The 25,704-nt window shown below is 47.8% G+C and overlaps 1 protein-coding gene across 1 annotated transcript in view; it reads right to left on the reverse strand.

The window, feature by feature from the left end:
• Positions 1-834: 834 nt before the first annotated feature.
• LOC138771915 (phosphatidylinositol 4,5-bisphosphate 3-kinase catalytic subunit delta isoform-like) overlaps positions 835-25,704 on the reverse strand; it is a 55,471-nt gene continuing 30,601 nt past the window's right edge. The window contains exons 5-25 of the mRNA XM_069951917.1: positions 24,481-24,674; positions 24,007-24,186; positions 23,791-23,925; positions 22,401-22,502; positions 22,060-22,266; positions 21,888-21,984; positions 18,944-19,071; positions 18,440-18,490; positions 17,731-17,781; positions 15,834-15,998; positions 14,826-14,947; positions 14,603-14,746; positions 13,233-13,332; positions 10,669-10,841; positions 9,675-9,784; positions 9,413-9,491; positions 8,444-8,611; positions 8,247-8,370; positions 5,809-5,954; positions 5,510-5,642; positions 835-1,101 (exon numbers count right to left, since the gene is read on the reverse strand). Coding sequence (XP_069808018.1) covers positions 967-1,101; positions 5,510-5,642; positions 5,809-5,954; positions 8,247-8,370; positions 8,444-8,611; positions 9,413-9,491; positions 9,675-9,784; positions 10,669-10,841; positions 13,233-13,332; positions 14,603-14,746; positions 14,826-14,947; positions 15,834-15,998; positions 17,731-17,781; positions 18,440-18,490; positions 18,944-19,071; positions 21,888-21,984; positions 22,060-22,266; positions 22,401-22,502; positions 23,791-23,925; positions 24,007-24,186; positions 24,481-24,674 — 2,744 coding nt within the window. The 3' untranslated portion in view covers positions 835-966. The remainder of the gene's footprint in view (positions 1,102-5,509; positions 5,643-5,808; positions 5,955-8,246; positions 8,371-8,443; positions 8,612-9,412; positions 9,492-9,674; positions 9,785-10,668; positions 10,842-13,232; positions 13,333-14,602; positions 14,747-14,825; positions 14,948-15,833; positions 15,999-17,730; positions 17,782-18,439; positions 18,491-18,943; positions 19,072-21,887; positions 21,985-22,059; positions 22,267-22,400; positions 22,503-23,790; positions 23,926-24,006; positions 24,187-24,480; positions 24,675-25,704) is intronic.

Consider the following 25,704-nt stretch of genomic DNA (forward strand, 5'->3'; position numbering starts at 1 on the left):
TCCCTGGTGGTAAGAAGGGATTTTTTCCAGAATAATTTGTACGAAGATAAAACACAGTCCCCCGCGTCAGTACATCCTGGTTATGGTACAGTCTATAGAGTCTGTGCCAGTTATCTGTTTTTTGAGGACATTTCTATTAAAGCGTTAACTGTGAATTATTTTTTCAGGTTCACTATTATGTATGATACTTGATGTTCAACTGACTGAGGGCCTGGCAGGCTGGCTCTGTAAAATTTAAAGGGGCACTACGTACCTAACACTCCCCTATAAATGCCCGTGCCTGCCCTGACCTCCCTGTTGCCTCTGCATTGCTACCCTTAGCACTGTGGTCCCAGCTCTCCTGCCCATGGCTACGGGTTCCTGTCCGTGAGTCCTGCCTGAGATTCCTGCTGTGTTCCTGCCTACGTGTTTCCGGCTGCACTTTGCCCGCCACCACTATCAAGCCAAGCTGGGGTAGTGATCTGGGGGTCGCTGGCGGCAGCAAATCCAACCCACTTTGTGGCGGGCACTGGTTAAGACCAGCGACCCCTTAGACTCTGCTCCCTGGTGCAGTTTATGCCATCGCTAGCGGTCTATGGACATATGTATGACGCCATAGTCAGGCTGGGATTATACAGACACAGAAATAAATCCATATTATGCTTGCGTGGATCTTATAATGTTGTGCTCATACATAGTGTAACCCATTCTCCCCACCTCTCCACCTGCAGTAGTCACTGGCTGGACATTGATAAAGAGAGAACCTAAAGAGCCCAGTTTCAAAAACTTTATAAAACTTTATTCATTTATAAAATTAGAACATTACAACTGTTCTGTTTATACAGAATTTCCAAGTGTGAAAAGTGAAAAAAAGCAGAAAACGAAGGAAGAGCAATGAAGTCCCAGGAGGTAACAAGACCTGACATATAAAACAATGAGAAGTGGTTGTACTACACAGAGCTGATCCGTCTGAAGCTGCCACAAGCTCTAGCGGTTGTCCGTAGATAAGTTGTGCACCCACCAATTCAGTTTTGCTTTCCAGCTGTCGCGAATGGCCGCGTCAAACTTCAGTCGAAAATTATTTAGAGCTTCCTCATCGCTCAGCCGAGAACCCAGGGAGTCCTACAGGGAATGTAAGAGAGCACATCATTGACATTACATGAGAAGGTGTGTGGGAGAGAGATCACGGGAAGGTGTGCGGGAGACAGACCACGGGAAGGGGTGCAGGAGAGACCATGAGAAGGTGTGCAGGAGAGAGAGACCGCAGAAAGGGGTGCAGGAGAGAGACCATGAGAAGGTGTGCAGGAGAGAGAGACCACAGGAAGGGGTGCAGGAGAGAGAGACCACAGGAAGGGGTGCAGGAGAGAGACCATGAGAAGGTGTGCAGGAAAGAGAGAGAGACCATGAGAAGGTGTGCGGGAGAGAGAGAGAGACCATGAGAAGGTGTGCGGGAGAGAGAGAGACCACAGGAAGGGGTGCAGGAAAGAGACCACGGGAAGGGGTGCAGGAGAGAGAGACCACGGGAAGGTGTGCGGGAGACAGACCACGGGAAGGGGTGCAGGAGAGAGACCACGGGAAGGGGTGCAGGAGAGAGAGACCACAGAAAGGGGTGCAGGAGAGAGACCATGAGAAGGTGTGCGGGAGAGAGACCATGAGAAGGTGTGCAGGAAAGAGACCACGGGAAGGTGTGCAGGAAAGAGAGAGAGACCATGAGAAGGTGTGCAGGAAAGAGACCATGAGAAGGTGTGCAGGAGAGAGAGAGAGAGAGCCCATTAGAAGGTGTGCAGGAGAAAGAGACCATGAGAAGGTGTGCAGGAGAGAGAGACCACAGAAAGGGGTGCAGGAGAGAGACCATGAGAAGGTGTGCGGGAGAGAGACCATGAGAAGGTGTGCAGGAAAGAGACCATGAGAAGGTGTGCAGGAGAGAGAGAGACCATGAGAAGGTGTGCAGGAGAGAGACCATGAGAAGGTGTGCAGGAAAGAGACCATGAGAAGGTGTGCAGGAGAGAGAGAGACCATGAGAAGGTGTGCAGGAAAGAGACCATGAGAAGGTGTGCGGGAGAGAGAGAGACCACGGAAAGGTGTGCAGGAGAGAGAGAGAGAGCCCATTAGAAGGTGTGCAGGAGAAAGAGACCATGAGAAGGTGTGCAGGAGAGAGAGACCACAGGAAGGGGTGCAGGAGAGAGACCATGAGAAGGTGTGCGGGAGAGAGAGCCCATGAGAAGGTGTGCAGGAGAGAGCCCATGAGAAGGTGTGCAGGAGAGAGAGAGACCATAAGAAGGTGTGCGGGAGAGAGAGAGAGCCCATGAGAAGGTGTGCAGGAGAGAGACCATAAGAAGGTGTGCAGGAGAGAGACCATGAGGTGGTGTGCGGGAGAGAGAGAGACCACAGGAAGGGGTGCAGGAGAGAGACCATGAGGTGGTGTGCAGGAAAGAGACCATAAGAAGGTGTGCAGGAGAGAGAGAGAGATCATGAGAAGGTGTGCAGGAGAGAAAGAGAGACCATGAGAAGGTGTGCAAGAGAGAGACCATGAGAAGGTGTGCAAGAGAGAGACCATGAGAAGGGGTGCAGGAGAGAGAGAGAGACCATGAGAAGGGGTGCAGGAGAGAGAGAGAGACCATGAGAAGGTGTGCGGGAGAGAAAGAGAGACCACAGGAAGGGGTGCAGGAGAGAGACCATGAGAAGGTGTGCAGGAGAGAGAAACCATGAGAAGGTGTGCAGGAGAGAGAGAGAGACCATGAGAAGGTGTGCGGGAGAGAGAGAGACCACGGGAAGGTGTGCAGGAGAGAGACCATGAGGTGGTGTGCGGGAAAGAGACCATGAGGTGGTGTGCAGGAGAGAGACCATGAGAAGGTGTGCGGAAGAGAGACCATGAGGTGGTGTGCAGGAGAGAGACCACGAGAAGGTGTGCAGGAGAGAGACCATGGGAAAGGGGGTGGGAGAGAGACTACAAGGTGTGCAGGAGAGAGACCATGAGAAGGTGTGTGGGAGAGAGATCACGGGAAGGTGTGCGGGAGAGAGACCACGGGAAGGGGTGCAGGAGAGAGACCACGGGAAGGGGTGCAGGAGAGAGACCATGAGAAGGTGTGCGGGAGAGAGACCATAAGAAGGTGTGCAGGAGAGAGAGAGACCACGGGAAGGTGTGCGGGAGAGAGAGACCATGAGGTGGTGTGCAGGAGAGAGAGACCACAGGAAGGGGTGCAGGAGAGAGACCATGAGAAGGTGTGTGGGAGACAGACCACGGGAAGGGGTGCAGGAGAGAGACCACGGGAAGGTGTGCGGGAGAGAGAGACCATGAGGTGGTGTGCAGGAGAGAGAGACCACGGGAAGGGGTGCAGGAGAGAGACCACGGGAAGGGGTGCAGGAGAGAGAGACCACAGAAAGGGGTGCAGGAGAGAGACCATGAGAAGGTGTGCGGGAGAGAGACCATGAGAAGGTGTGCGGGAGAGAGAGAGACCACGGGAAGGTGTGCAGGAGAGAGAGAGAGAGAGCCCATTAGAAGGTGTGCAGGAGAGAGAGACCATGAGGTGGTGTGCAGGAGAGAGAGACCATGAGAAGGTGTGCAGGAGAGAGAGAGAGACCATGAGAAGGTGTGCGGGAGAGAGAGAGACCACGGGAAGGTGTGCAGGAGAGAGACCATGAGAAGGTGTGCAGGAGAGAGAGACCACAGGAAGGGGTGCAGGAGAGAGAGACCATGAGAAGGTGTGCAGGAGAGAGACCATGAGAAGGTGTGCGGGAGAGAGACCATGAGAAGGTGTGCAGGAGAGAGAGACCACAGGAAGGGGTGCAGGAGAGAGCCCATGAGAAGGTGTGCAGGAGAGAGACCATGAGAAGGTGTGCAGGAGAGAGACCATGAGAAGGTGTGCAGGAGAGAGACCACAGGAAGGGGTGCAGGAGAGAGACCATGAGGTGGTGTGCAGGAAAGAGACCATAAGGTGGTGTGCAGGAAAGAGACCATGAGAAGGTGTGCAGGAGAGAGAGAGAGACCATGAGAAGGTGTGCAGGAGAGAGACCATGAGAAGGGGTGCAGGAGAGAGACCATGAGAAGGTGTGCAGGAGAGAGACCATGAGAAGGGGTGCAGGAGAGAGACCATGAGAAGGTGTGCAGGAGAGAGAGAGACCATGAGAAGGTGTGCAGGAGAGAGAGAGACCACGGGAAGGTGTGCAGGAGAGAGACCATGAGAAGGTGTGCAGGAGAGAGACCATGAGAAGGGGTGCAGGAGAGAGACCATGAGAAGGGGTGCAGGAGAGAGACCATGAGAAGGTGTGCAGGAGAGAGACCATGAGAAGGGGTGCAGGAGAGAGACCATGAGAAGGTGTGCAGGAGAGAGAGAGACCACGGGAAGGTGTGCAGGAGAGAGACCATGAGGTGGTGTTCGGGAGAGACCATGAGAAGGTGTGCAGGAGAGAGACCATGAGAAAGTGTGCGGAAGAGAGACCATGGGAAGGTGTGTAAGAGAGACCACGAGAAGGTGTACGAGAGAGAAAGCCCACAAGAAGGTGTGCGAGAGTGCCTATAAGGTGTGCGGGAGAGAGAGCCCATGAGAAGTTGTGTGAGAGAGAGCCCATGAGAAGGTGCACAGGAGAGAGCCCATGAGAAGTTGCACATGAGAGAGACCACAAGAAGGTGTGCGAGAGAAAGAGAGAGACGACAAGAAGGTGTGCAGGAGAGAAAGTTCATGAGAAGGTTTGCGGGAGAGAGAGCCCACAAGAAGGTGTGCAGGAGAGAGCACACGGGAGAGACCATACATATTAGGCTGGGTTCACACACAGTATATTTCAGGCAGTATTTGGTCCTCATGTCAGGTCCTCATAGCAACCAAAACCAGGAGTGGATTGAAAGCACAGAAAGGCTCTGTTCACACACTGTTGAAACTGAGTGGATGGCCGCCATATAACGGTAAATAACTGCCATTATTTCAATACAACAGACGTTGTTTTAAGATAACAGCAATATTTGCCATTAAATGACGGCCATCCACTCAATTACAACATTATGTGAACAGAGCCTTTCTGTGCTTTCAATCCACTCCTGGTTTTGGTTGCTATGAGGACCAAATACTGCCTGAAATATACTGTGTGTGAACCCTGCCTTAAGGTCAAAGAGAGACCCCGACTGACAGAGTGCATATGCTGTTACTGGCAGACAAGGGAGGCGTCTCTAGGTGACTGACCAATAGGAAGCTGTATCTCCACCAGAGACTGTAGCAGAGATGCAAAGTTGTTGCTGTTCGAGGAACTGTAATTTACAGCGCTAAAATGGTGGTACTCCTGCTGTAACCCTGTGACTTGTGCTGAGTCATGAAGGTGCTGCAGCACTGTTATACAGGAGGCTTGTGCGAGCTGAAAACAAGTAGGTGGTATATGCTATGGCGGGGGTCTTTTGTACTGTTGGTATATGCGGGAGCCTTCAGCCATCTTGGGTGCAATCAACTTACTGTATAGGACTGGCAGAGCAGCACAGACATTCAGGACTGCCCATATTTCTGCTGCAAATATTACTGTCACCTAAGTGTAAAGGAAAGCATACCTTCATGTACTGGATGACCAGGGAGGAGTCATGTTCTGACAGTCCGGAACCTTCCATCAGACTGACCATATTGAGAATCAAGGCTCTGTTCTCCCTCACGACACTATAGGCCTTATCACACAGACATCTGAACCTGCGGATGAGACACACTGTTACATACGGTATCATGGTTATTGTATAAGAAGTCCACCGGGCTAGTGGACCCCCGAGACCCTGCCTCCAGGTGGACGTATTCTATAACTTCCTACAAGTGTCATTCCCCTTTAAGACTGCGGCCTTCTCTAGAAGAATAACCTCACCTACTAAACTTGAACTCATCGTGGTTTCTCCCGTGCTGTATTACATGCAGGAAATCAGACGTCAGGATGAACGGGGTGCGCTCCCGTCTGAAGCCAAACTTGGTTTTGAATTTTCCGAAAATGTGTCCAAAATCTACATGGAAAAGCTGGAGAAGGAAAGGAATAAAACTCAATAGCCAGCAGAAAGCCAGAGGGTTAGGAATGACGCAAAATACATGGTATGAAATATTAGCCCATATACTAATGGCCATAACAATGCTGTCACTGTGGATTTCCTTGGCTGAGCTGCTGCATGCAAGCCTTACATCACCATCTACAATGCCAAGTGTCAGATGGAGAGATGTAAAGCTGCCACCATTGGACTCTGGAGACAGGGGGAGTCTGGTGTGGAGGAACCTGAGACTCAATACTATACAACACCTTTGGGATGAACTGGAATGGAGATGGAGTCAGGCCCCCACCCCAACATCAGGGTCTTCTGGATGAATGGAAAAATCCATTCCAAAATCTTCCCAAAAGAGCAAAAGCTGCTATACCTGATCCCATATTCATATATTCCATATTATTGCCTATGGATGTCCTAAAGCTCCTGGAGGCGAAATGTGGAGGGGACCAATACTTTTGTCCTCATAGTACTGTATATATTATTGTATATATATATATTAAAGGGTCACTGTCGTATTTTTGTGGGGGGTTTTTTGGGCAGAAATCAATAGTCCAGGCGATTTTAAGAAACTTTGTAATTGGGTTTATTAGGCAAATATGCCATTATCTGCATTCAAAAAGCCTTTCCCCAGGTCCCCCCTCCCTCCTCTCTCTCATCCACTGCTCATTATCAGGAAATCTGGACTCTTTTACATCAGTCAGATCCTGTGTAATTTATGGAAAGGGGAGGGGGAGGAGAGCAGAGAGCAGAGAACAAAGGATTACACAGTGGGAGCTGTGTAAAAGCTGGTATTCAGAGGTCAGAGAGGTCAGTGCTGACTTCAGAGGTGATAGCCCGGTGATGAAGCTGTAAATTAACTCTTTGTTGTCCTGTTTTGGTGCCTCATCTCCCTCCACCCCTCCCCTCTCCATGGGGGGAGAGCTTCAAACTCCTTTTTCATGATAAAAATGCATTTTTCGGCTAATAAACCCAATTTCAAAGTTTCTTAAAATTGCCTGTACTATTGATTTCTGCAAAAAAAATAAAAAATTCAAACGACAGTGACAATTTAAGCTATGCTCCAAGGGATACCTGAGCTGTTCCAATGCCTGGTACTGTTTAATCCCTTACAATGGACACATAAATGATTAACATAAAGAAACTGTTCATTATCTATATGGGGAGGATAAGTGGATGCACCATAAGGCTATGTTCACACTACGTATAAGAGGCCGGGTCACGGATCATCCCGGCCAGTACTTAAGTACCGGCCGGATGATCTTTCTGGCAGCAGGGTTCTGATGCGGGTGCCTGCATCAGAACTTCACATAGCACACAATGAAACAAGCGGCCGGAGCTGCTCGCTTCATTGTCGGAACTGACAGGTCTTTCTGCGGCCGCTACTCAGTGAATTGCGGCTGCAGAAAACTGACATGTCAGTTATTTGCGGGTCCGCATGGGATCCCGGCCAGAGCGTATATGATGTGTATACGCTCCAGCCGGGATCCCATTGAAGATGAAGTAGAGGCATTGTTCCACCCCGCACAAAGAACGTACTTTAACGTAGTGTGAACATAGCCTGATAGTTCTGAGAGTGGATAGAAACATAGAAAGGAAAGAATAAATCACTTCCTGCAAGACATACAGCAGCTGATAAGTACTCGAAGATTTTAGATTTTTAAATAGAAGTAAATTATGTAAAATGTATAACTTCCTACTAACTTTCTGCTAACTTCCTGACAATTGATTTAAAAGGAAAAAAATACCAGAGTACCACTTTAAATACAGATAAGCAGATCCCTTGGAATAAGTTTCTAGGTGATTTTCTCAAATTGGTACTGTATTCAGTCTGACACAGTGCTCTCTGCTGCCACCTCTGTCCATGTCAGGAACTGTCCAGAGCAGGAGAGGTTTTCTATGGGGATTTGCTGCTGCTCTGGACAGTTCCTGACATGGACAGAGGTGGCAGCAGAGCGCACTGTGTCAGACTGGAAAGAATACACCACTTCCTACAGGACATACAGCAGCTGATAAGTACTGGAAGACTGGAGATATTAAAATAGAATTAAATTACAAATCTACATAACTTTCTGAAAAAAATACATTTTTGCCGGAATATCCCCTTAACTGTGCAGCGGGTGTACAATGTATATTTGCCGCTCAGAAGATCCTGGCTCCTATATGTGATTTGCGCAAAACAAATTACAAAAAAATTCAGAATTGGACAAATTCAGTTTTTTTAGGAAACTCAGAGCAGAATGTTAGTGGATAAAAGATTGAGTCTGGTCGCCACCTGTCCCGTCTCTCGAACCATAATGTTGTCACTGTGACGATCGGCAATGCCGAGGACGTAGGTTGCCACACAATACCCGGCGCAGGACAGGGTGAACTCCTCCAGGGCGTTTTGTAGAGACTCCCTGCCGGATACAAATAAGGTTACAGACAACATCAAGGTACAGCACCCTCATGCTGAAGCCATAAGCTACCTACCCAGGGTTTTTGCTCCTTAACCAGTTCAATATGGCTTCCTTATTAAAAGCTGCGGTCATTGCTCCCCTGCCGCTCATGAGATGGATGTTGGCGATGGTCTCCGATGGCATGACAGCTTCAATAAGGCCCGTCCGCGCCTCGGTGGACACACAGCCGTATGGGGTCATTCTGGGGATAGACAACGGCAGTTAGTGGGGGAAATCTCATCAGTTGTGTGGGCATAATGGGAGTTGTAGTTTGGTAACAGCTGGTGGGCCACAAGTTGATCAAGAACGATGATAGAGATGTGTTTGTCCATGCAATGTATAGGAACCAAAAGCGTCAGATGTATTAGAGGCCAATGTATTAGTGGACTTGGGCTCCATAGTCTTATAATAGAGTCCAACTCTGTAATGAGTCAGATGGGACCTGGTGCGGTCTAAACTTTCAAGACACGTGTAAAGTTTTTAAAAATGGCGCACTTATGATGTTTTATCTATCATTGTGGCTCTTTCTTCCCCTTTGTGGTCACTAGAGTCATGTGATAACAGCTAGATGCCATGTCCTACTATGGAGCATTGAAAACTAGGGCTATGTTGGCCATAATATGGGTCACACTGAGGGACGATTATCGTTAAATCGTTTGAATCTAAGCGATAATCGTTCGTTTAAAAAGCAGTTAACGATTAACGTCCGAACGAGAAAGTGTTGATCCTTTAATAAGACCTGGACCTATTTTTATCGTTGCTCGTTCGCAAATCGTTCGCATTGAATAAGATGTCGATCATAAGTAACGATTATCGTTCCATGTAAATGGGTGAACGATTTCAGGTCTTTCGCAAAAGCGGTCGTTTGGATCTTTTATCGTTAACGATTATGCGAACGATAATAATAGGGCCCTAAGGTAAGTGAACCGACTGAGGCCAAATTTGCCATGTGACAAGTTGCGTCATCTAATGTAACACATGAAAGGATCACATCTCTTCTCACCGTAGGTCCAGGCCTTCCTCCTTCCACAAACGGTCCATGGTCTTAATCAGGTTCAGTACCAGCATATCCTGACGTAGGTCTGGGAAACAGAATTATACAGATGGGTGAATGTCACAAAATTATTTCCAGGTCCGATTCACATGCTGATTTGACAGTATGAACAGGAACGGGGACACCGAGGCTGGAGTCCCTGCTCCTGTACTGTCCCAATCCACAAAATCTTAACGAAATAGCGTTTTTCTGTAACTTGTGTCTTTCTTACCATCACCACTTTTATACATGACCCCAAATTCGCTCCCGCCGTGCAGGTCGGTGTTGTAAACCAACAGAAGGGGCTTCCTTTTGGACTGCATAAAGGTACATCGTTCCACACTGCCGATAAACAAAGAGACCCAAGGAACAGGTATCCACACAGGCACCTTACTTAAACGTTGCCAAGAACAAAAGGACTGAAGTTTGCGTTTATTGTACTAAAAAATTTAACACCTAAAAGATGTTAATGATTGGCCTCAAACAGCCATAATGTTACAGTCATAAAATAAAACTGTACGGAAACTACAACTCGCAGAATGGCCTGAACACCACACCAGGAGATGGTTTTAAAGGGGGGCTTCAGAGGAAAAAAAAATCCTTCAAATCAACTGGTGTCATGAAGTTATATACTGTAGATTTGTCAATAACTTCTTTTTAAAAAGCTCCAGTTATGAAAGTTATGTAGATTTGTAATTTAATTCTATTTTAATATCTCCAGTCTTCCAGTACTTATCAGCTGCTGTATGTCCTGTAGGAAGTGGTGTATTCTCTCCAGTCTGACACAGTGCTCTCTGCTGCCACCTCTGTCCATGTCAGGAACTGTCCAGAGCAGGAGAGGTTTTCTTTTTCTTTTAAAGATATTTTATTAAAGGTTTTTTGTTATAACTACATGCATTAATTCTATGGGGATTTGCTGCTGCTCTGGACAGTTCCTTACATAGACAGAGATGGCAGCAGAGAGCACTGTGTCAGACTGGAAAGAATACATCACTTCCTGCAGGACATACAGAAGCTGATAAGTACTGAAAGACTGGAGATTTTTAAATAGAAGTAAACTACAAATCTGTATAACTTTCTGATACCAGTTGTTTCGAAAACTAGAGGTTTTTTTTTCACCGGTGTAACTCTTTAACAGCTGAAGACCATCTTGCCTCAGCACATGTGGGTACTTGACCCAATGGTAGCTGTTGACCCCCATAGTCTGAGCTATAGGACCCCCTCACCACAAGTCCTTGAGGACCAGCTTAGAGTCCAGGGGGCAGCAGAGGTGGCACAGGCTGCCGGCAGGGGTTTCCTCCCTCAGACGTTCCTGCAGGGTCGCTTTCATTCCCTGTCTTCCGATGTTGCCGGAGTGCACAAAGTCATTGAGAACTTTCATTCTGTTCACAGCTCGGACCTAATGGAAAGATCAGAGGAGAAGTCACAGCTGAAAGTGGGCAACCTACCCGCCATGGGGTAAAAAAAAGCGCCACCTAGATGCTATAATCTACAGCACTGATGGCGCCTCCTAGCTCTGTCTATCATTGCTTTGAAATGTCCGTCTTATTGTGATATTGCTGAGGGGGGCCATTTTGGACACATACATATCTGTTGCCCATAACAACCAATCACAGCGCAGCTTTCATTTCAAAATCAGCTCTTGTAAAGTGAAAGCTGCGCTGTGATTGGTTGCTAAGGGCAACAGACAGCCCTTCTTTCTAGGCAACTCCACTCATCTAAACTATTACGTACACAGACCACGGCTTTTGGTAACCAGTTGTGGCTGCATGCGGTAAACGAAAATGTGGGAACACGGTCATTGTGGCACGTTTATAATAAGCCCCAAAAAGGATATAGTGGACATGCACCCCATATAACTGTATGTGAACAGAGTCTTAGAGGTAGACATAGGCCTCAACAGGGTGTTCATATCTCTGCCATCTCTATGTGGAGCAGTCACACATCAAGGGTGTCTGTCTATGGGCCGACAGGGAGTTCTAGTGCCCTGTGATCCTCTATCTCTTCTTCAGGTGCCCTCCATATTCACAAGCCAATGGCAGCACAGGTCACATGCTCCAAGCTGACGGGACATCCACTACTTACCAAGCCTCACTGGTGTATCCGGTGCTTGCGTCTTGGGGTCCAATAGATTAAACTCGGTGGTCAGTGATGGTATCTGCGGCCAGTATTTTGCAGCCCATGGTATATTAATGTCCTGGTACTTGGTGGTCAGAGGTGTTCAGTGTCCATTACTTGGTGGCTAGTGGCATGTCCAGGGCTCTGTATTTGGTGGTCCACGTTCTGGTTGGGTTCATCCCAATAGGGACTTTTTCAAGTCTCTTGCTAGATCACACAAATCTAAGACTGGAAGCAAGGGCTGTCTGCTATCTGCTGTCTTTGTCTGGCATCAGAGAAGCTGGTCATTTATAGAGATGATCGAACATCGGGATTTTGCAGGTTCGATCGAACTCGAACGTTCTTGAACCTGTCGCATTAGATTCCCGATGCCTTCCCAGTCCGTGGGGAAGGAGGAGACAGCCCGAGTACTGCCTGGAATTCCGGGATACAGCCTTTTACCTAGGTTGAATCCCGGAATTCCAGGTGGTACTCCGGAAATCTCCTCCTTCCCTACAGACCGGGAAGGCATCGGGAATCAAATGCTGCAGGTTCGAGACGTTCGAGTTCGATTGAACCTGCAAAATCCTGATGTTTGATCATCTCTAGTCATTTACCCCCTAGATGCTGTGGTCAATAGCGACCACAGCATCTAGGTGGTTACATGACAGGGATTATAGAAGACACCAGTAAGTATCACTGGTAGAGATGAGTGAACCGGGTTCGGGTTCGAGTCGATCCGAACCCAAACGTTCAGCATTTGATTAGCTGGGGCTGCTGAACTTGGATAAAGCCAATGACTATATCCATGTTTTCCACATAGCCTTAGGGCTTTATCCAAGTTCAACAGCCACCGCTAATCAAATCCCGAAAATTCGGGTTTGGATGGACTCAAGCATGCTCGAGGTTCGCTCATCTCTAATCACTGGCCCTATAAAGGCAGGAAACAGAAACATAACCCTTGCCGTCTTCTAACAGCCACAAAATCCACGGGAGCAAGGGACGCAGCACTTCTAGTCATCTCAAAGACTGACAAAACATCAGAACCCAAAAAAGTGATTGAGACGTCTCAGGAAGCTTCCAGAAAGATAAAATTAGACAAATGGTACCAAACTAGGATAAAAACATTGTCCACATGCCATAGGCACCATCTTCATTTGTTCTTACTAGAGATGAGAGAGTCTCCCGACATTCAGGGCACTTTTTCCATATCGGCCATCAGAGTTGATTTGGAATTGATGATGTGTTTGGCGGCTGCACACAGTCATCGGGATGGGCACTCTGTGTGTTATGGCTTGCCGCTCAGTGTACAGGAGCAGGGATTTGTGCCTTGGATCTCCGCTAATGTACACCAAGTAGAAAAGAATAGAGATGAGCAAACTTTCCGTAAGTTTGTACTCACGCGAACCCGAATGATCGATATTTCAATCCTTCTGCCTGAAGAAGTCAGTGGGATTCAAGTGCTGATCGTTCGGGTCTACTAGCCTACGGCAAGTTTGCTCATCTCTAGTAAGGAACACATAGAGTGTCTGGTCCAGCAAATGTAACTTTACCTGGTTCTCTTATACACAATTTGTCCAAAACTAATTCCCCAAAAATTTAGATGGGGGAAAATTCACAGCAAACCGATGAGTCGAGAATCAATTTGCTCATCTCTAGCTCTTGGGTGTTTCCACCAGATGGGACTCCATACCTGCTTTACAAGATCTGCATTATGAGATATGTTGGTGGAGCAATATACTTCTAGGATAATCGAGAAGTGAAGAGCCACCAGAGGTTCATTCATCTCTGACCTGTAATGGAAGAACATGGCGGACAGATAAAGTGGTTGGGAAAACCACATGAACAGATATAATCCTTTTACCTTGTTACAGTACTGTATACAATACGGTATAGAACTTAGGACAAAAAAAAGTACCTGGTGCTATCTGTCCCAGCAAGGCTTTAAGAGCCTGGAAACATGGCTGGGTATTACAAGTCAAGCCACAATCCTCCAGAAGGAAGAGACCCCTATCTGCATACACATGAATATGTGTACCTCTCATCTGTACAGAGCAGGGTGCAGGCTGGTTTGGGGACAGGCATTTGTCCGGTGTCTAAAGGGATAATGTCTCTCTTTGAGAAGAGCGCCAAAAGCTGTTGGGGTGTCTTATAGGCCATGCTACAATTGGAAAGAGTCCAAAACAGATGGATAACTATTCCTTCTGGAGAAGATGCGGGCCTGGCCAACAATGATGTTTCAACGCTCTTTAAAGGGGCCAAGCATTGCTTTTCTGGAAAATAAGACAGTGTCTAATGCTCCCAAAGATGCACGACGTCTTATTTTCAGGGGATGTCTTATTTTTCCATGAAGAAGAATTCACATGCACAACAGGGACAGAGCGTATGGTATGGCTGCTTCTGGTCACCAGGGGGAGCTCACCACAGAGCACTCGTACAGCACAGCAGGGACAGCCTATGATATGGTGTTGTTTGGTGGGCATGTTTCTAAACAAAAACTTTGCCAGGTCTTACTTTTGAGTAAGGCCTTATATTTAACAATTCAGCAAAACCTATACGAGGTCTTTTTTCAGGGGATGTCTTATTTTCAGGAAACGTGGCACCAGAGGAGAGGCTTTCTTCCATATGGAGGAGGAGATATTGCATATGTGCATTGTGACTTAATCCGTGCCCTTCAAGTATTAAGGCATATGTTAAACCCCTCCCTGCTTTGACAAGAGTCCCTGCTCTTGTATATGATCTCTGTGGCACACTACTCCAATAACATTGTCCCCCAGTACCTACACAAAGTGGCATGAACTACTGTACACTATATTCGCTTGCTTTGCGTTCAGAGAATGTTAACTGAGTGGTGAGGATTATATTTTATGCCTTGCTGCTCAGTAAACAGGAGCAGGAGCATCTGTCAAAAGAGAGGCGTCCATGTTCCTGTAGAAAACTAGGTCATCTTTCGTGAGGACCAAACTTCCGCCATCTTGGGATAACCCCTTTAACCATTCCCAGCACATAAGTATAGGAATTACGTAGGTTTACAAGGCAGCTTGTTGTATCATGGACTAATACCGCAAGAGCCAGAAAAGCTGATGTCCGATCCTGCGGCTCCTAAAGGCTCTCTCAAGGAGGAAGGCACTCACTTCATTGTACAGATAAGGCTTGGTTTTTAGCACTTGTACAAGTTGTAGGAGCAAACTGGAAAGGTTTTCATCCCTACAAAGAAAGAGAAATGGTGATCAGACCCTTCCTCTCCACTGATCATCCTCCCCCGTTTTAAGTATGCAGTACTCACGTCAACCTCTGTAGACATCTCACTGCAAACATTTCTACGTAAGGGTCAGGAAACCTACTACCTAGCAATTCCAGGGCGGAAGAAACAGAGATCTCTGAACAAGACTGTAACAAGCAAATCATCTGTTGAGGATAAAGAAAGACTTGAGCTTTAAGGGTATGTTCACACAGAGCAGTAAATCCACAGCACCACGGATCAGGTTACATGCAGGTTTTGTGCAAATTTTTGGTTGCAGCGTCTATGAGGCTTCTACAGATCTCATCCAGGTTGCTGCTACTGTAATAGGCTGAAAATCCACCAGTGTGAACATCCCATATCCGTAAACCCGCGGTTTCCATCCAGGACGTCACAGTGAGATGGGTCATTGGACAATAAATTGTATCTAAGAAGCACAACCAAAATATTTCTGCAATGTGCAAGTAGGAAGATGATTTTTTTTCACCCTTAAAGGGGTGTTCCAGTTAGGTCAAATATATGTTGACCCCCCCCTTTCTGAAAACCAAAAATTCATTCCATACATGTCTTTACCTTTTCTCTCTCTTCTCTCCGTTTTGAGCTGCTGCTTTCTGCTGAAGACACATAAAATTGTATCTGAGCTGTTTAGTCCGTCTCTGCTCTTTATCTCTTATTCCCCCTTCCTTCTGGGACAGCTGATGTAAACAAAACCCTATCTGCAACTTTGTAGCAACTGCGGGAAGAATAATAGCAGTGAGTTCATCAGAAACCTGACCTCAGATTAACCCCTAGCATTACTAAGTTGCAGATAGGGACTTGTTTAGATCAGGTCTATCAGAAGGGAGGGGGGAGTTGGGGAAGATAGAGAGAAAAGCTCACACACAGATTTTTGTGTCTTCAGCAGAAAGCAGCAGCTCAGAACTGGGGGAAGGAGACTGAAAAGGTAACAACATGTATGAAATAAATTATTAGTCTCAGGAGGGGGGATGATTCAATATATATTTTACATAACTAGATAAACCCGTTCTATCTGTGTAGTTTTCCAGCCATCACCTGGGCCACATGCACGTGACATTTCCACTTGGTGGTGAGTAGAAGTTTGGCCAGCCATTCAGGATGCCATCTACAGATCTCATGGCGGAATTTCCACAATAGGACCTTGTCGTGTTCATTAAGCTCGTCCTGCTGTTTCTGGTACAGGATGGCCTGGAGCTGCTGCTGGGAGACAGGAGAAGAGGATCTCATTTCAGAACCACCATTACACATACTAACGCTTTGGAATTAGTTATGGCAAAATTTCTTGTACAGGAGCGGGGACAGGTGTTCTGCACCCAGCCACAGGAATGTGTATGGCTGCTTAGTGCTCTGTACAGGAGCAGGGACAGGTATTCTGCACCCGGCCAATGGAATGTGAATTGCTGCTCAGTGTCATGTACCGGAGCAGGGACAGGTGTTCTGCATCCGGCCAAGGGAATGTGTATGGCTGCTCAGTGAACTGTACAGGAGCAGGGACAGGTGTTCTGCACCCAGCCGAGGGAATGTGTATGGGTGCTCAGTGCACTGTACAGGAGCAGGGACATGAATTCTGCACCCAGCCAAGGGGATGTGTATGGGTGCTCAGTGCACTGTACAGGAGCAGGGACAGGTGTTCTGCACCAAGCCAAGGGAATGTGTATGGGTGCTTAGTGCTCTGTACAAGAGCAGGGACAGGTATTCTGCACCCGGCCAAGGGAATGTGAATGGCTGCTCAGTGTCATGTACCGGAGCAGGGACAGGTGTTCTGCACCCAGCCAAGGGAATGTGTATGGCTGCTTAGTGCACTGTAAAGGAGCGGGGACAGGTGTTCTGCAACCAGATAAGGTATTGTGTATGGGTGCTCAGTGCACTGTACAGGAGCAGGGACATGAATTCTGCACCCAGCCAAGAGAATGTGTATGGGTGCTCAGTGCACTGTACCGGAGCAGGGACAGGTATTCTGCACCCAGCCAAGGGAATGTGTATGGGTGCTCAGTGCACTGTACAGGAGCAAGAACAGGTATTCTACACCCAGCCAAGAGAATGTGTATGGGTGCTCAGTGCACTGTACAGGAGCAGGAACAGGTATTCTGCACCCAGCCAAGAGAATGTGTATGGGTGCTCAGTGCACTGTACAGGAGCAGGAACAGGTGTTCTGCACCCAGCCAAGAGAATGTGTATGGGTGCTCAGTGCACTGTACAGGAGCGGGGACAGGTGTTCTGCACCCGGCCAAGGGGATGTGTATGGGTGCTCAGTGCACTGTACAGGAGCAGGAACAGGTATTCTGCACCCAGCCAAGAGAATGTGTATGGGTGCTCAGTGCACTGTACAGGAGCAGGAACAGGTGTTCTGCACCCAGCCAAGAGAATGTGTATGGGTGCTCAGTGCACTGTACAGGAGCGGGGACAGGTGTTCTGCACCCGGTCAGAGGAATGTGTATGGGTGCTCAGTGCACTGTACAGTAGCAGGGACATGTGTTCTGCACCCGGCCAAGGGGATGTGTATGGGTGCTCAGTGCACTGTACAGTAGCAGGGACATGTGTTCTGCACCCGGTCAAGGGAATGTGTATGGGTGCTCAGTGCACTGTACAGGAGCAGGGACAGGTGTTCTGCACCCGGCCAAGGGGATGTGTATGGGTGCTCAGTGCACTGTACAGGAGCAGGGACAGGTGTTCTGCACCAAGCCAAGGGAATGTGTATAGCTTCTCAGTGTCATGTATGGGAGCAGGGACAGGTGTTCTGCAACCAGATAAGGGAATGTGTATGGGTGCTCAGTGTACTGTACAGGAGCAGGGACAGATATTCTGTACTTGGCCCAGCTCTACACCTAGCAAAGTAAATGGTAGCTGAATGGCGAAGCATAGGGTACATATTGTAATAGGCATAGGGTACATATGCTAACTCTTCCTTATATTACTGTGGTGCAGGTCTTACCTCTTCAGGGGACAAGCTGCAGGTTGTGCTGTGTTTCCCCAACTCCCCGATCTGACAGACAAAAAAAAAATAAAACAAACAAAGCCAGATCATATTCCAATCCTTCCAAGCCCTTAAAGGTGTACTCTGGTGAAAGGGAATTGTTTTGAAATCCACTGGTATCAGAAAGGTATATAGATTTGTCATTTACCTAAAACTCAAGTCTTCCAGTACTTATCAGCTGCTGTTTGTACTGCAGGAAGTGGTGTATTCTTTCCAGTCTGACACAGGGCTCTCTGCTGCCACCTCTGTCCATGTCAGGAACTGTCCAGAGCAGCAGCAAATCCCCATAAAAAAACCTCTCCTGCTCTGGAGATTTCCTGACATGGACAGAGGTGGCAGCAGAGAGCACTGTGTCAGACTGGAAAGAATGTATAACTTCCTGCAGGACATCCATCAGCTGATAAGTACTGGAGAACTGAATATTTTTTAACAGTAACTTTCTGGCACCAGTTGGTTTGAAAGAGAAAACATTTCTGGAGTTCTGCATTTAGGATACAACTATTTCTCATGTAAGTGTTTTAGTTTTTCTTTCCCCCCTTCCAAGAGCTTTTATTTTACTTATGATCAATAAGTATGGAGGGATTGGGAGAGAGCTGTTGGTCCAAGGAGCGTTTAGCTGGCAGCTCATATGAGAATGGCCACAGTACATATATAATGATGCTCCTACCTCATCAGGTGACATACTAGTTGCTGCACTGTGTTTCCCCAACCTCATTATCTACAAGACAAAAACAACAAGATAGATAGAAATCCACATCCCCATATAAGAAAAACAGATTGCTGATCTCAGGGAGACCAGCCAAACGATACCACTGCTGGCTGCCAGTTAAAGCGCTCAATGCAGTGACATCCTAGGTGCATTGCTCCCTGGGAAACATGAATATGCAAAAGAAGAGCCAGTGGAGCCTCAATTAAGAGTCTCAAAACACAGGACTAGCCAGATATCCCTCCAGGAAGGACCCAGCCAAGGAGTGGCTCCAGTAGGGAAACCACTAAAACCACCATATTAAGTGGCCCTATAAGTCTATGTAATGACAAGGGAAAAACCAAGGCCAGGTATAAATCCACAGACAGCTGTTTCAGGGTGTTGCCCCTCATCAGTGCGGAGCAGGATTCTGGCTAGGTGGGGGCAATGCCTAGTAAATCCCATCCCCATATAGACACTTCTTACCTCTGTTATAGAGGGGTATTGCACAGGATCAGGAGACATATAGGGAATACTGACTTCTAGCGTCATGCTATTTGCCTCAGGATTACAGCCTACACATCCGGAGGGATGCAGCAAGTCTTTTACATTATCTGGAGAAAAAATAAAATAAAAATATATATTAGATATCACCGGATAAGACTGTGATAACCTGTAGCCGATCCCCCCGAGGAGGACCAATAGCTTGTCACAGGCCCGCTTCTGCCATGAGGCGGAATGAGCCTTCCGCCTCAGGCGGCAGAATTTGCGGTCCGGCAGGGGGCGGCATTATGTCCCCCCTGCTGTCATTTTTGTTAAGTATCACTTAACAAAAATGACAGCGGCCGCTCACCTGTCCCGTCGCCCGCGCTCTCCACATCCCGTCAGGTCCCGCGATGTCACCCTGCAGCTGTCACGGACCTCCAGGCTGTGGTGAGTGCCCGGGGTCGGTGGGGACGCGCTGGGGTGATCGGGTCGCGCGGGACCGCCCCGCGCGACCCGATCACCCCACTCACTCACCACAGCCTGGAGGTCCGTGACAGCTGCAGGGTGACATCGCGGGACCTGACGGGATGTGGAGACAGCAGAGATCGCGGGCCGGCTGCGGTGTGGGACCGGTGAGTAGATGGCTGCGGCGGCGGCGGCGGCGGGGGGGGGTGTTGCTCCGGGGGGGATGCCGGCTATCACTCGGGGCGGCCGCCTGAGGTTTGCCTCAGGCGGCAGAAACCCTTGAATCGGCCCTGGCTTGTCACAATATATTCCCTCCATACATTGGCAGCCATCACTGTGAGTTCCTGCGGTCTGGGTCAGTGGTTTCTCATCATGTTACATGGGTCTCACATACAACTGTGGTGTCCCACCACAGGTGGTTTTTAGAGAGGGAAGAAGCAAAACCTACTGTTCCTGCTATAGTTAAGCCAAGGCCTGGCTGTTGCCAGGACCGCTGAGAGGGACAAAAGTCAGTCTAGTCTAGACACAAGAGTGTATAGATGCAGCTAGTGACCAACAGTTGTTCTACTATATCTACTATGCACTGCTAAGCACTTTAAAGGGAGAAGAGTCCAGGAACACCATGACCCATGCCGAAAAAACATGTCTAAAAACATGAAGTATCCTGAACACAAAGAGAACTAGCCTGGATAGGACAAAGCTACCGTAAAGAAGTTCTACGTATCCTATGTCGCAGTGCAGGTATCTGGGACATTCCCAGACACTTAGCTACGCCAAGATAACCATGGCTGGGGCTTGTAGTACCTGACAGGACAGGTCACTTGACAATGTAGGGCACAAGGTGGTCAGACACAGTCTCAACACAACTACAAGTATTTCACTATAAAGTCTCTCTTCAAGTTCCGTCAGACTACACAGCTACACTGGGTTGGGGCTCCTTCGACAAACTCTTTTCCTCTACTCAACTTTCCAACCACCTGCTTCAACTACAAGCATCTCCTTAAGCACAACGAGTTTAAGCACTAAAAGTCTGTGTCAAAGATTTATCTTTTCTGCAAAAGTGTATTGTACTACTGAAGAACTATATAGTAAAGCTGTTCTATTTTTACAACACTGGGTCATACTTCGGCCCCAGCACCCATACACACCAATTGCACACCTTAGGTTATTTTTCCCCTTTCTGTGGATGGCGGTACCAATAGTCCGGCTGGGTCAGTTTTTACTCAGGACTACCATGACAAGAGCCCAAGGGACCCATCATAACCCGGCAGGTCACCGACCATTTGGGAACCACAGCCAGCCCCATAACAAAGCAGGTACCAACTTCACACCTATGTGATGGACAAGCACTCTCGACACGACACTACCATCTTTGGTTGAGCTGACACAACAACACCTATACCTGTACCTACCTACACACCCCACAACCTTCCCAAAGACCTACAAGACATTGTACAGCATGAAGCAACGGATACCGCTCCCATCTATGTAGCCTCCATATAGGTGGTAAACATGAGAGAAGTAAAATACAAGTCTTATAATATGTTATTGATGATAAAGAGGCCAGAACCACCAGAACTTAATAAACTGCAGCTTCTCATACAGCACCAGTCATATGCCCCCACTTATAGAGCCAGTGGCACACTCCATGCATGGATCTAGTTACATCCCCCCATATAAACTGGATCCACATCCGCCATATACAACAAAACTACATCCGCCATATACAATGAAACCACATCCCCCATATACAATGAAGCCACATCCATATATAGATTGCATCTATAACCCCCATATAAAGTGCATCCACATCCCCATATAAAGTGCATCCACATCCCCATATAAAGTGCATCCACATCCCCCATATAAAGTGCATCCACATCCCCCATATAAAGTGCATCCACATCCCCCATATAAAGTGCATCCACATCCCCCATATAAAGTGCATCCACATCCCCCATATAAAGTGCATCCACATCCCCATATAAAGTGCATCCACATCCCCCATATAAAGTGCATCCACATCCCCCATATAAAGTGCATCCACATCCCCCATATAAAGTGCATCCACATCCCCCATATAAAGTGCATCCACATCCCCCATATAAAGTGCATCCACATCCCCCATATAAAGTGCATCCACATCCCCCATATAAAGTGCATCCACATCCCCCATATAAAGTGCATCCACATCCCCCATATAAAGTGCATCCACATCCCCCATATAAAGTGCATCCACATCCCCCATATAAAGTGCATCCACATCCCCCATATAAAGTGCATCCACATCCCCCATATAAAGTGCATCCACATCCCCCATATAAAGTGCATCCACATCCCCATATAAAGTGCATCCACATCCCCCATATAAAGTGCATCCACATCCCCCATATAAAGTGCATCCACATCCCCCATATAAAGTGCATCCACATCCCCCATATAAAGTGCATCCACATCCCTCCATGACACCAATTCATACCTGGAAACGGAGACCACAGGGTCAGGCAGTGATGGCCGCTATTGAGCAAGTCGCTGTGATCGAACACCATCATGTTCACCCAGGCTACAGGGGCCACCTGTACAGGTACAGCATGGAGAGAAGATCACCTATCCGGGAGGAGACAGCCTAACCTGAGAGGATGGACACCGACCTTCCTCCTGGTCACAAAGACTCTATGGTCGGGATGTGCGGTGCACAGGGTCAGGCAGAGCCGCGTCATGCGGGGGAGGTCACACACTTCTATGTCAAACACCATCATCTGGTGCCATACTGGATGAGCCACCGCGTTCACCTCTGTGGTTTCCACCTCCTGGCAGAGGGGCTCGTGACCATGGAAGAGACCGGCCCGGACCACCAGCTAAACAAGAAGGTAAAACGTCCTTTATGTGTGAACATGGTTATATTGGGCAAATCTCCTATTACAATGGGGTTTCTACACATCTGTGTGCGGCCAATGGAAACCACTCATACTGACACGTCCGGACGTCGCACCTTACAGCCTGCGGCAAATGTCACATTGGAGCCTTGTATAATCTGTATGGTAAACGGCTGCTTCATGTCCCACAGAGATATCTGCCCCGTACATGCCAATCCCTGAGGAAAGGAAAGGGACAGATGAGAGGGTCAGATGAGGAGAAAGGGCAGGATGACAACACCAGGATTGGGGAATGGTGTGCCGCCATCATCACCCACACCGCTGGGTCTCCGAGTAACAACGGCCGCTAGTCAGGCTGCACCAAAATATTACAGCCAGGGTATACAGCAATGGTTTAGTCTTCAGGCTTTAGGCTTAGTTGTACAATTCTAATATAACAAAACATAAAAGTTGTCGGTTTCTCTATAATTAGGATGGTATATAGGTATAGTCTTCCAGGGTGTCAGTTCACAGACTTAGGGTACGTGCACACTACGGAATAGTGATGGAAAACCCGTCGTGGATTCCGCAGCTTGCACCCGTTCGTGGACACAGGCAGTTGTGCGCATTTTCGCCCGTGCCATAGACTCCATTCTATGCACGGGTGTATTCCGCCTTTTGTCCATAGAACTAACCTACCGATTCTGTAGTGTGCACATAGCTTTATAAGGCAAACAGATCACTGATCTCAGGGAGGCCAGCCAAAGGAGACACTGCCAGGTGCTGGTTAAAGCGCTCAATACAGTGAAACCCTAGGTGCATTGTCCCATGGGAAATATCAAAATGCGTAAAGGTCCGCGGAGCCTCAGTTACGGGTAGGGACTAGCCAGATATCTCTCCAGGGAAGGACTTAGCTAAGGAATGGCTCTGTACAGGAACCATCCTATTGGTAGGCTTCTCCCTGGAGGGATATCTGGCTAGCCAATTGTTGTGAGACTTGTAACTTGTAACCACCTTAGGGAGTCCCCGGGGAAACATAGATACAGCCATACACTTATTACACCTCCTATAGGCTCCACTGTTGTATTCTGCACTGGCCTATCCAACTCCGACCATCTTCAGTTTACACTGCACACACAATATACACTTTTATATTGATGGTCTATCCTCAGTATAGGTCCATATCTAGTAGGTGGAAGTCCGACACTTATCTCTCCACCAATCAACCATGTGGTCCCCAGAAGCAGACAGCTCCATACACTGTGTAGTGGCCGTTCTAGGTTACTGCAGCTCAGCTCCCAATGAAGTGACATCAGTGGATGTGAAGGCCTTTCTCAATGTCCTGCTACCACCATGTGTTTGGCAGTGGAAACATCCATATAACAATCCAACAACCCCCCCCGGTCCGGTCTACATCTTATCTCTCCATATAATCTGATATGGTTGACAGGACAAGACCCTTATAAACCAATGCTGCTCCATATTATACACTTGTTCTCATTGAGATAATCCAGAATAGGTTCTTACCTCCAGGTTGGGATGTATGGAAGGAAGAATAAGGTCAGAGTCTGGAGCAAGTGTTGTCTCTCGCCCGAACACAAAGACCATTGGGGTAACGGTTAGATGTGGGGTGGTTCCGTACCTCATGCACTCGCTGATATACTGCAAACCAGAAGAAACCTTATTACCCGGCTTCGCACACATCTTACCAGATACCAAATATCATGTTAAACACTTCATCACCTTAAATTCGAAGAGTGAGTGCTCCCCGTGCAGGTACTCATCCATACCCGTCACTCTCAACGCAAAAGTGTCTGGCCGCATCTTAGTGAAGTCTCTGGAGATGCTGGCTCGGCCATGTAGCGCCCTCCTGATCAGGTCAATGGGGTATTTTGTGGGATCAAAATCTATAGCCTGGATTTCCTAAGATGGAAAAACAAGAAAGTGATAAGAGTAGTAGTTATTATCCTGGTGGACTCTGACAACACTGAGTGCTCCGTTTAATCGGTCATCATAACGTATGCGCTCTTGTCTACTGTGCGGCCTCCAGGGCTTAAGCCCTTCAACCCCTAAAGGATGCGGCCAAGTCTCATTTATGCAATTTCCATGTTTCCTTCCCACCTGCTAGGAGCCATAACTTAATTTTTTTTTAAAGTACCCCCCACCCCAACACATAAACGTGCACGTAGACACATCAGGATGTTAGCGCTGTTGTACCTCGGACCCTTGTATATTCACTAGAACCTTGAGACCTCTTTCGGCATTGGCAAAGCGATCCAGTTGGGGAGGGTAATGGACGTTCAGCCATTCCTTTTCGGACAACGCTTGCTGGCTTTCCAAGGTGGCCTCATACAGTTGCCTTATTCGGTACCAGAACACGTCCACCTCTGGGTTGTTAAGAACCTGCCGATCTATGGACGTAAGACACAAGCTCTGGTCACGTGAGAAGCTGGCTTATTAAAGAGCATAGAAGAGACTATAGGAACGCTATGAGCCAAGGGTGATGAGTAGAGATGAGGGAAATCCCAAAAATTTTTGATCAATAGGCTAAAAACATTGAAAAGCTGCCATATTGGTGATACCTAAATTCAGAAAAAAGAGGAAACTTGCTCACCTACGACACTATATACGCTCTCAGTGAAAGCTGGATGCCGCAGCTGCTGGTCCCTGGGGTGTTCGGGATCCCAAGCCAGGAGAGCAAAGAGGAATGGCCGCTGAGAAGTGTCAGATTGTCGGAGTTACCCAAGTGTATAAGAAGGGACCTTCCGAGGGAGCTGGACGGCACAGATCACACAGCAAATCCAGGATAGGATAAAGCAGGATTTAATGGTCTCATAGAAACTAAGCGTTTTGGGGTTCATAACCCTTTGTCAGGTGACAGAGACCTCCTTTTAACTCATGAACCTGAAACGCGTTGTTTCTATGAGAAATCCAATAAATCCTGCTTTATCCTATCTTGGATTAACTGCCTGATCTGTGCCGTCCAGTTCCCTCGGGAGGTCCCTTCTTATATCCTCAGGTAATTCCGACAATCTGACACTTCTCAATGTCCAGAATTGTTTTTGGAGACTAATTTGTTGAAACGGAATCAGCTCTAGGAATCAAATCAGAGTAAATTAATTCGGGTTGCGTTAAAAAGTGTCCGTACAGCCATGAAAAGGCTTTTCTTTTACTTTATTCTGTGCAGTGTTCCCAGCATCAGCAGTACAATGTGTAAGATGGTGAACAAGGTGGGGGTAGTACTAGTGGTGGTGGTACAGTATGGGGTAGGGGTGGTAGTAGTAGTAGTGGTGGTACAGTATGGGGTAGGGGTGGTAGTAGTAGTAGTAGTGGTACAGTATGGGGTAGGGGGAGTAGTAGTACTAGTGGTAGTACAGTATGGGGTAGGGGTGGTAGTAGTAGTGGTGGTAGTACAGTATGGGTAGTAGTGGTGGTACAGTA

This window comes from Dendropsophus ebraccatus, chromosome 14, assembly GCF_027789765.1.
Source record: "Dendropsophus ebraccatus isolate aDenEbr1 chromosome 14, aDenEbr1.pat, whole genome shotgun sequence".
In the NCBI taxonomy this organism is placed as follows: domain Eukaryota; kingdom Metazoa; phylum Chordata; class Amphibia; order Anura; family Hylidae; genus Dendropsophus; species Dendropsophus ebraccatus.